At 44.9% G+C, this 10,972-nt stretch overlaps 1 protein-coding gene across 7 annotated transcripts in view; it reads right to left on the bottom strand.

Moving 5' to 3' along the window:
* Nucleotides 1-484: 484 nt before the first annotated feature.
* AKNAD1 (AKNA domain containing 1) overlaps nt 485-10,972 on the bottom strand; it is a 61,214-nt gene continuing 50,726 nt past the window's right edge. For 6 of the 7 annotated variants that reach the window (XM_025872326.2, XM_025872327.2, XM_025872325.2 and 3 more), the window contains 6 exons: nt 9,994-10,091; nt 6,054-6,176; nt 5,853-5,960; nt 3,704-3,785; nt 1,439-1,568; nt 485-668 (listed from right to left, as the gene is read on the bottom strand). In XM_025872326.2, coding sequence (XP_025728111.1) covers nt 537-668; nt 1,439-1,568; nt 3,704-3,785; nt 5,853-5,960; nt 6,054-6,176; nt 9,994-10,091 — 673 coding nt within the window. In that variant the 3' untranslated portion in view covers nt 485-536. The remainder of the gene's footprint in view (nt 669-1,438; nt 1,569-3,703; nt 3,786-5,852; nt 5,961-6,053; nt 6,177-9,993; nt 10,092-10,972) is intronic. The other variant, XM_025872331.2, reaches the window with a different exon arrangement.

The following is a 10,972-nucleotide window of genomic DNA, read 5'->3' as shown; positions in this document are numbered from 1 at the left end:
TACATTTGTAGGATTTGATACCAAGTTGCCTTCCCACCAGGTTACACCAATTTACACTTCCATCCCCAGGGTACAAGAGCACCTGTCACCCCCAGCCTCGCTGACACTGGCTTTTCTAAACTTTAGTTTTTGCCATACTAATAGGCAAAGGTATAGTTTGGTTCTATCCTTTTTTTTTTTTTTTAGTAATCTACACCCAAGGTGGGGCTCGAACTCTTGACCCTGAGATCAAGAGTCACATGCTCTTCCCACAGAGTCAGCCAGGCACTCCTAGTTTATTGCTTTGATTTCTTTTATTATGAGTTAGGAATAAGATTTATTTTAAATAAATACTTGTTGATTTCAATTTTAAGAATCAGGGATCCATTGTTTTTTCTTTTTAAGCACTTGGTGCCCCCCCCCCCATTTCTTATGGTTTTGGTATTTTCTCTAGAAAGTCACCTTCCTAAATGGTATAATAAGATACTCTTGGGGGGAAGATCAGTTTTCTTTGCATTTGTCTTTTTTTTTTAAGTTCTCAGTTGCCTTGGGTCGAACTAGTATTTCAGTCGATTCCTCCATCTCTGTACTTTGGCAAGATCTTCTGCAATAGCTGTAATCATTCGATCAGTAGTGTCTTTCAAAATGGTTGCTGTCCTCAGGGCATGAGCCAAAGACGAGTTTAAAATCTACAGAGGAAAAGTCCACACATTTGTATAAAGTTACTGTTTCTCTTAATTGGGTTATCTCATTATTAAACATTGCAAGGTGGAATTTTTGGAGTATTCTTTTCCCACCCAGTCTATTACTGTTTTTGACGGTTGGTTTCCTAGGAAACCAGTCTGAGATGGAATATATTTTTTAGGGAAAGGGACAGAAAAAAAAAAAAGACCCAACACGTGACCGATGAGTGTGAACCAGAGGGTGAGATCAGCAACCTGCCAGGCTGTTGCCCTGCCACAGAGGAAGAGATCTGTGAGAAAGAAGGCAAGCCCTTTGGGGGTCGTCGAAGGGGACGGAGGAGTCATAACCCCTGAGAGCGCACCCAGGGGGATTAGTGCTTGCGTTGGAAGCATTTGAAAGTGGCATGGAATTTGATTGGAAAATTGGGAACCAGGCCGTTCTAACACCAGTGTCACTGGAACAGACTTGGGAGCGGCTGGAAACAGTCTCCGCTGCCTTCACTCCTAGCCCAAGGGATTCTGTAGCCGAGGCACCACCCACAAAACACTTTCTCCAGGAAATTTCCCTTGGAACCAATTTAGGAATAATACAAACCACGTGGCTGCTCAGGCTGTGTGTCTCTGTGTTAGTGCTGAGCACAAGTTGTGTTTAGCGGAGCATTTTCTGGCGCCCCCATACTGTAATAATTTAAAAGCCATTGGTTTTGTGGTCAAGACCATACTTACAAGCTGCAAGGATTCTAGAATGTTTTTGTTTTTCTTTTCTAAGTCCTCACCTCAGATTCTGTTTCTTCGGTACTGCCAAAGTTGCTTAAAGATTTGCTTCCAGAAATCCTGCAGGAGTGGAAATGGGGTGAGGGTGTAGCAAGGTCTGAATGGTAGGTCATGAAAACCTTAAGATTTTTTCTGGAAGGCAAAAGCATATTTGTATAAAGCTCCCCTCTCCCCTTGAGCTCTGTGGTGGTTCAGTAATGGCTGTGTGTGTGTGTGTGTGTGTGTGTGTGTGTGTGTGTGTGTGTGTTGGGGGTGAGGAGTTTGTGCTCTCTCTGTCTTTTGCCTATAGTCCTGTTGAGGCTGACCACAGAAATAGTTTGTTCCACAACCATGAAGGGTGTTTTCTCCCAGAATGTCTCTTCTTCTGTTGCCAAAGAAAGAGGAAAAACTCCGATTTTTATTAGGTTTTCATTCTTTTCGGGCCAACCTTCTACCCTGCATATTTATAAAACAAATGCACACAAATCTGCCAATTGCAGGCACTTTGAGTTGAGTTCATTCTAGCACCAGTGAGCTTACAGAGTAAGGAGGCAGCAGCAGTAGAAAGATAAAAGCAGCACCTCTTTAAGCAGGCTCCCCTTGCCTACTACACTGTAAGTATGACTCTCGTCTCTTGATGGTCTGGGTGAATAAGGGGGGCCAGTGTCACCATGTACGGTTGTTCCAGTTGCACACTGCATAGCTCTGGAAGGTTTCACTCACAGTGTATGTGAAGGGCACTGCCTGGTGTTATGCTTTGCACAACAATGAGTAGTGGCCTTAAGGGTTGCCACAAGACATTGCCTGTTGACAGGTGGGCCATGGAGCCATCCTCACGTCCCCCTGGCTTAAGAGTCCTTCTGTTAATTAAGCATTACTTCTTTGGTACATAGGACACTTGTAGCAGTCATCTCCAGAAAGTCTGGCTTCAAATGCTTGTGACCCAAAGCCTCCCTTCATCGCCCCCCTCCCCTACCACATTCACATGAGTTGGTTCCACAGGTTAGTTTAACACATTGGATCTGTCGTCCAGTTGAGAGCATCAGAGAACATGAGCATCAGGAGCCCCTAGCTAATGAAAAACTCCAGGCAGAGCAGGGCAGTGCGGTGCAGTGGGAAGGGTGTGGGCTTCAGAGTCCTCTGTCTCCCTACATCCAATCGGTCACCATGATCAACAATAATAGCCATCACTTGCTGAATGCCAGGTACCTTTCCAAGTGCTTTATATGTATTGACCCAATCCTCAATGAGTTTGGCACTATTATGATTCCCATTTGGGGAATAATGGGGAAATGCGGGGAAAAGGAGGCACCGAGAGGTCAGGCAACCAGCTCCAGGACACAGAACCAAGATGCAAACCCAAGACCTCGCCAGAGGCCACATTCTTTAACACTGCACTGCATTATCATAGGAGCTAGTGAGTTCAGACTGAGTGAGTGAGTGCAGAGCCTGAACTATTAACCACTCTGCTACACTATTGATTCTGCCTCCTAAATAGCTCTTGAATACTAGACCTCTCTCTTTCCTTCTCTACCACCCTTGGCCAAGCTACCATCATTTCACCTAGAATATTGCACCAGCCTCTTACTTGGCTGCTGTGCTCCAATCCTTAACTCCTCTACTCCATTCCCACTCCTTTGGTAGTTAGAATGATCTTTTAAAACACTAAGAAACTTTACAAACACCCTTCATTGGCTTATTATACTCAAGAGTCTGAAATCCTTCCCGTAGCCAACAAGCCCTTGCATGGTCTGGCCCTACCCATCCCACCAGCTTCCCCTCACCAGCCCCATCATGGCCCACAGCCATGCATACTACACTGATCCAGAACTTGCCAAGGGGCCTTCCCATTCCAGCAAGCTCTCTTAGACTGGAATGTCTTCACTCTTACCTCTACATCCCCTTGCTAGTTGATTCACACTTATCCTTTGGTGTTCAGCTTCACTGAACCTCCAAATTAGGTAATGGCACTCAGGACATCCCCTTTTTGGCACTTACAAAGACTGGCTCTTCTACCAAAAAAGTAACTTCCATGACGGCAGGGACAGTAGTTTAATTTAATCACTGTGCCCTCAGAACCCAGCACAAGAGGCTGCTATTAACACTCAAATACTTGTTGAAGAACAAATGAACGTTTGAAGTATCAGCCATACTTTGGTTTGAATCTTGGCTCGACTACTTATGATCTAGGTGATCTTGGGCCAGTAATTTCATGCACTAAGCACACGGTATGTATCCAACTAATTGGTAGTCATTTTTGTTGTTATTAATAATAAAATAATACTTACTTTCCTGGTATGGGCTCATGTTCATCATGAGAGGATTTTGGATTTGATGTCTGGGAACAGATCCATTCTGGTTTTGAACAAGCTGAAAAATGTTAGCTATGATTAAATTCAGAGCATCAAAAATGATCCCCAGATGGTGGATATATGGGTATCATTTCCCAAACTTTTCTGTATGAAGGAAATATTTCATGAAATTTTAAAAAGTAAGAAAATTAGGGAACATAGAAAACAAAGAACTTTCAAGTCTTCTGAATTCAGGAAAAGAAATTCAACTTTTAAAGGGCATTTTATCAGTAGCCACAAGACCAGGAGTCTAGGTTGGGGTTGGCTGGGTGCTACTGTGTGATACCTGAGCATACCACCCAACTTCTGTGCACTCAGCTACTTCATCTGATAAGTGGAGGGGTAGATAATCCCTTTGACGGGGATTGAAGTCTTCTCCAAACACATGAGCAAGGTTTCTAGGAGTCAGAAACTAAATTACGTTACTAAGACAATTCCAGAAAATAGAGACTAAAGAGAAAAGAAGACAAATGTAGGAAAGACACCATGGAAGACAAGAAGAAAGCCAGGGAAAGGAAGAAAGAAGAGTCAATGGCCAATAAATATGCCTTCTCTGTTGCTGGTTCTCCTTCCCTGGTCTCCTGTCTTACTTGCCAGTCTCTCGTAGCTAGGCTTCATTCCCCCTCAGGAGGGTCCCATTTGACAAGGGAACTGGGAGACATTGTCCCTGAGAGATGAAAGGCAGAGCAGAAGCTAGAAAGTCCAAATTAGTCATGTTGACCACCCGAACTTAAGTCGTGATGAGCAGCGATACTAAAGAGTTCAGTCTTAATCTTTTGCTAGTCTCCAAATATAATTCTGGATTTTATTTGAAACATAGAAACTCAGAGTTGGGAAGGATCATAGGGTCATCTTGTCCAGTTCTAGTCTGGTCTACACCATTTGCAACATCCTGACAAAGTACACTGTCTCCGGATGGGATCTGTAGAGACATCTCTACAGATGGGGCTCAGGACCTCCCACAACAGCCCACTGCATTCCAATTTCTGGAAGGTTCTTTTCAACGCTGAGCAATGCCTCCCTATGACTTCTACCCTCTTGGCCACTATATATTTACTAATGCAGCTCAAAGTCACACTTCAGATGACTCAGTTGATCCCTCATTTCCTCATATATTGGAATGACAAGTCTCATGGACTGTAGACCCAAAGGCCAAGGAGATAGTAAAGAAATCTGCTCTGTTGCTTCTGCAGAGTTTTAGTGGCTGTCATCTCGAGAGAATACATGCACGTGAAGGATTTGGCAGCTGGAGGGGGGCGCGTAGGGGATGTACAGCTGAGTTCAATCTGGGAAATGGCATTCCTTCATCTTGGAAATTGGCAATTGTGAAAGATTAGAAACAGTCTCCCTGATGCCCTGTCCACAGATAGGGAGAGAAAGCGCCAGAGGTATGAACTTTCCCACAAGGAGAGGATGTCAAAGAACCAGATACGGCTGTGGTTCAGAAGCAAAACGCGAAGTATTTCCTTCCCTCCATTTTGTTCCCTCAGCACACTCTGACTTTGTTAATTCTGGCACCACATTTTGCCACGAACTTCCCTTATTTGGGTACGAGTTCCTTTCAATAAATGGTGAACTCCGGGGAGGGAGGAGCCATGTCTTACTCATCTTTATAAATAAATGTTTGTGGGCTTTTAATTTTTTCCAAAGACAGCAAAATTTTGCATTGAAATTAGCATGTTTAAGGAGTATAAAAATAGTCTGTTTCTTTACATGCGGACTTTTAGCAGGGACATACTTAAAGCTTTCACCACTCCTGAATAATAGCAATACTAGTAGTGACTCTTCAGTTGGTCATTTGTGTAGCAAATATTTACTATTTGTTATCAACCTACACTGAGTTAGCACTTAATAACTTTCAGAGTCCTTTATTGCTAGGATTTCCTATCTCCCAGCCCCGGCCCAGACTCTGGCCATCCAGGATGCGGGGGCCTCCGGTGAGTACTGGAGAGCCAAGCAGCAGGCTGGGGAGGGCAGGGCCCACCCCACACCCACAAGGGAAGGAGTGGCCGGTGTGATGCGGGTCCCGCATGCCTGGGAGAGCAGCCTGCTTACAAAGATGAGATCGTGCAGCAGAGGTACTTACAAGGTGAAGAATTTTTATTTTCGTTTAAAAAGCAGAGCTTGACAAAGGCACTTCTTTCGTTAGGGTTTAAGTAATTCTCTCCTGGCATGTTGTATCTATAATGAAATTCTAAAAAGAAAAGATGAAAAATACAACTCACTACCGTGGACAGCAGCTGTCCCCACTTAGGCCTTCCGTGCAAGGGCCCCGAGTCGCGCTCACCTTCAAGTGGCTCTTTGCCATAGACTCTTCGGGAATTATGACGCTTAGTGCCACAGTTCTCACATTTATTACTCTGCAATCCAGTCCCAGAAGCAGAAGAGCATCTGGGGCCTACAGCAGAACCTGGAAAAGCCCAAGTTACACAAAGGAAGTGTGAGTTTCTTCACTAGAGTCATAAAGTGTGGCAGCTCTAACCAGTGGGCGCCAAAGTGTCCACTTCCCCAGTTGTGTTCCCAAGGGGAGTTCCCAGCCTCGGGATGACATCTGGAATCCCCTTATGACAACTGAGAGATGTTTTGGTAAGTAACAGATCTGATAGGAAAGCCTCAAGAATTTCCTCGCACATGGAGGTGCTTAGGGAAGGTCTGCTGAATGGATGGGTCCGTGAGAACGTGGCCCACTGAACCAATTACAAATGCAAGATCGATATTTTTCCAGATTTGCCCTGATACACCCTCATTCTTTTCTCAGACCCTGTTATGGCCAAGAGCTTGTGTTTTGTCACCCAGACAGTTGGAAAGATGGTTTTTCTCTACATCAAATCCATAAGCTGATATGGGAAACTGAATTATAGCTTTGCCCTTATCTGTGCCACAGAGGGGCTAGTAGTAGAGAGCGTGTGTGTCTAGTGCAGGTCTAGGACCTGGCAGGCTGTGGGCGATGGAGCCCTCCAGGTAAGGCTAGAGTGTGAGAGGCTGGGCCAGACAAGTGAGCACATCAGGCTTGGGTGTTCAAGCAACATCTCAGCTCCAGGAGAGGTGAGACCGGGGGACAAAGACTCTGCCGACGCTACCTGCCTTGCTACTCTGGTGATTATGCTCATTTGTAACATTATCTTTCAAAGAGTAAGTCACGATGGGATGAGCTCTAGGGATGTTTTTTTCTTTTCCATATCTCAGTCAGTAGTCATTGAGGGGCACCTGGGTGGCTCAGCTGGTGGAGCGTCTGACTCTTGGTTTGGGTTCAGGTTGTGATCTCGGGGTCATGAGACTGAGCTCCCTGAGTCGGGCTCCATGCTCAGTGTGGAGTCTGCTGGAGATTCTCTCCCTCCCCTCTGTTCCTCTCCTCCCACTCGTGCATGCACTCTCTCTCTCTCTCTCTCTCTCTCAAATAAATAGATAAAATCTTTTTAAAAAATAGTCATTGAATTCCTTCTCAATCCATAACTCAAGGAAATTGCAATAAAGAATTGAGGGCATTCCTTGGGAAGGTTGTATAGTGGAAAGAGCATGAGGTTCAGATAGACCTGAGTTTGAAGTCTGGGTCTGCCATTAGTTAGCAGTGATGGTTAAAAATATGTCCACAAATTCTTTTGATATGTTCTTCAGAAGGTAGAGCCTAATTCTTCTCTCCTTGAGTGTGGGCTGGATTTAGTGACTTGCTTCTCACAAATAAAGTGATAATGATGATGTATCACTTCCAAAACTAGGTCATAAAAGACACTGAAGCTTCCATGTTGGTCTTTCTCTTGGATCACTTGGCTGCCATGCCATAATGACACTCAAGCAGCCTATTGGAGAGGCACACACAGTGAGGAACTAAAACCTCCTCCCAGTGGCCATGTGAGTGAACCATCATAGAGGCAGATTCTCTGGTCCCGGTCAGGCCTTCAGTTGAGGGTGGTACTGGCCAACATCTGACTACAACCTCATCAGAGAACTTGAGCCTGAATCACTCAGCTAAGCTGCTCCCAAACTCCTGACCCATAGAAATTCTGAGATAGAAAATGTTTGTTGTTTTGAACCCATTATATTTTGGGATACTTCACTATACAGCAGTAGAAATACACCAGCTCTTTGGCAAGTTACTGAATTTCTCTGATCCTCCATTTCCTTATCTGTAAAATAAAGATAATAATTTCTACTTACAGGGATATAAGGATAGCTAAATATTATGCACTATGTCAGCAGTTCTCAAATTTTTTGTCAGAACCCTTTTACACTCTTAAAATTGAGAACCCTAAAGAGCTTTACTTATTATAGTTTTTATCTATCCTGTATCATAATATATGCCATTTCTTGTACTCGTGGTGAAAAATCTCACCCTGCATTGGAGAAGAGCTATTATATGACATTCAGTCGGTTGAAGATGGACTGCTAGAGAGGGATCTATTATAAATTTCAAGTCATTTTTGCTTGTGCAGAATCATTCAGATCTTCCCAAGACTGAAAGGCAAGTCCTAAGGCTTTTTTTAAATAGAATTTTAAACTGAAACATTTAAAAATATTTTTATTATGTCATTTAAAACCAACAGTAATTCATTTCATGCTGATAAAATAAGGTTTTTTTTAAAATTTTTTAAAGATTTTATTTATTCAATTGACAGAGAGGGAGCACAAGGGGAGCAGAAGGGGAGGGAGAGGGAGAAGTAGACTTAATTCTGAGCAGGGATCCCAACGCGGGACTCGATCCCAGAACCCCAAGATCATGACCTGAGCCGAAGGCAGATGCTTAACCAACTGAGCCACGCAGGCACCCCGGTTTTTTAAAAAATAGTATTCATTTATTTAAGAGAGAGAGAAAGAGCATGCGTGCATGAGCTCGCAGAGTCGGGGGTGGGGCAGAGGGTGAGGGAGAAGGACAAGCAGACTCCGTGCTGAGCACAGGGCCCGATGCTGGGCTTCATCCCATGACCCCAAGATCATGATCTGAGCTGAAACCAAGAATCCAACCCTCAACTCACTGAGTCATCCAGGCACCCCACAATAACAGGTTTTTAATGCAAAAAAGCTATTTTTAAAAATGAAAGGCATTAGAAGAGTGGCAGTATTCTATGTTTTGGCAAGTGTCTTGAATACCTGGCTTACTAGAAGGCAGCTGGATTCAACGGCTGCACCTGCATTAGTCAGTTGCAGTATCGGCCTTGCATGGATATGTAGCTGGGAAAGAGAGGGTCTCACAGCCCCCCAGAAGGGTCTCAGGGACCCCCAGAGCCTTCTGACCACACTCGGAAAGCCTGTCCTGGTATGGCATCTGGTGTAGTAGGTGTTCAATTGATGAAACATTACTATGACTATTAGAAAATGAATCTTTGGGGCGCCTGGGTGGCTCAGTCGGTTAAGTGTCTGCCTTTGGCTCAGGTCATGATCCTGCGGTCCTGGGATCAAGTCCTGTGTCGGGCTCCCTGCTCAGCGGGGAGTCTGATTCTCTCTCTGCCCCCGCTGCTCCCCCTGCTCGTGCTCGCTCTCTCTCTCTCTCAAATAAATAAATAAAGTCTTTAAAGAAGAAGAAGAAGAAAATGAATCATCTATGGAGAAGAAGTAGAACTACACATGACAGAACAGAAAGAACACTGGGTCGAAGGAAAGGCTCTTGGCCCACAGCTTGTATGAGCATGAACAAGCCTCATTAGGTCTCTGGCCCTGGTTCTTGTGTATAAACAGGGTAGACCAGCCTCGGTGGGGATTCATGCTCAGGAGCTGCCTGAACAGGCAGGCCTCGGCTTCACCTCTTCCTCAACCAGGGTGGTTCTGCCAGGGGATGTTTTTCTGCTTAAACTACCTTTGGAGGAAGACTCCTCTGACTAAAAATCATTGAATTCCATGCCCTGCGTGCTCTCCTGGTCTCCTCCCAGCTCTAATTTTCTTTGCTTCTGTGAAATGTGTATGGACAAGTCGGCAGCAAGTCTCCCATGGCCAGGAAGCTCACCAGGTGGGGATTTTGGGTCATGCTGGAAGGATGACACCCAGAGTGGAGGCCACCTCACAACTGAGGGCATGGAGTGCTGGGACTCCCGCACAAACACAGGTGGGCACTTTCACCCTGTCTGACCACATTTGATCCATTTGAATCTATTCCATTTTTAATTTTTTACATATTGCAAAAAAAAATACAATAGGCAACTCCCTTGTCTAGGTAAAGCTGTTTGGTGTGGCAGATGGTCTGCCTGCAGGGAGCAGACCCATGGAGAGGGACCACCGCCCCGGGCCCCTCAACTTACTGAGAATCGAACTGGCATGCTGTGCCTTTTCTGGAATGGCAGGGGGACACCTTCCGCAGTTGGTCTTTCTGTGTCCTTTTTTCTCCATGTTTTCCTTCCTGAAAAAGGTGCATAAGATCCCATAAATTTTTGGGCACCTGGGTGGCTCGGTTGGTTAAGCAACTGCCTTTGGCTCAGGTCATGATCCTGGAGTCCCGGGATCGAGTCCCACATCGGGCTCCCTGATCAGCAGGGAGTCTGCTTCTCCCTCTGACCCAACCCCCTCTCATGCTCTCTCTCTCTCTCTCTCTCATTCCCTCTCTCAAATAAATAAAATCTTTAAAAAAAAAAAGATCCCATAAATTTTTAGCCTGCTTCTCCTGGAGATCGTGAATGTGCTGGTAAAACTGAAATGTTAAATTTCTTAGATCAGAGCCTGGGACGATACAGGAGTGGTGTCTTGTCCTCAACACAGAGCTGCCCGCCTTTTTGAGAGCCTCCCTATAAGAAACTGCACCCAGCACCGCTTGGCCTGGTAAGAATATGTATACTAAATGTTAAAAAGGAAATCTGTTCTGTTCCCCAGAGGATGCTATCTAATCACCATGCACACATATGCAATATAGAAATTTGAAATATGGAACTATAAGATTTGGGTTTTTCTTCATATTCGTGTCTCAAAATCAGCTCTTACCAGGGGAAGAAGCTGTGCTCCATGTCAGTGCTAGGTCATGTGGCTTTGGCTCCACAAGTGCAAGCTGAGTGTGTCCAGAACGCCCAGCAAGGTGGATTTTGTCCAGTGTGTATGGGGCTAAAAGCGGCGGGAGCACATTGGTTAATTTTAGCTGTACAAGGCCACCAGGGGGCATCAGAAAGATACCTTCCAGTTGTCCACCAGGACACTTTCTCTGACCTGTCTGTTGCTTCAGCCTCCCTTCTTCACAGAAATTCTAACTCCTTCAGAAAAATTCTGATTAATCACAATTCTTAACGAAGGCCT

The sequence above is a fragment of the Callorhinus ursinus genome, unplaced genomic scaffold (assembly GCF_003265705.2).
Source record: "Callorhinus ursinus isolate GAN/ISIS: 27379988/994484 unplaced genomic scaffold, GSC_fseal_2.0 scaffold9, whole genome shotgun sequence".
Classification (NCBI taxonomy): domain Eukaryota; kingdom Metazoa; phylum Chordata; class Mammalia; order Carnivora; family Otariidae; genus Callorhinus; species Callorhinus ursinus.
This window is presented reverse-complemented; position numbering and strand designations above follow the sequence as displayed.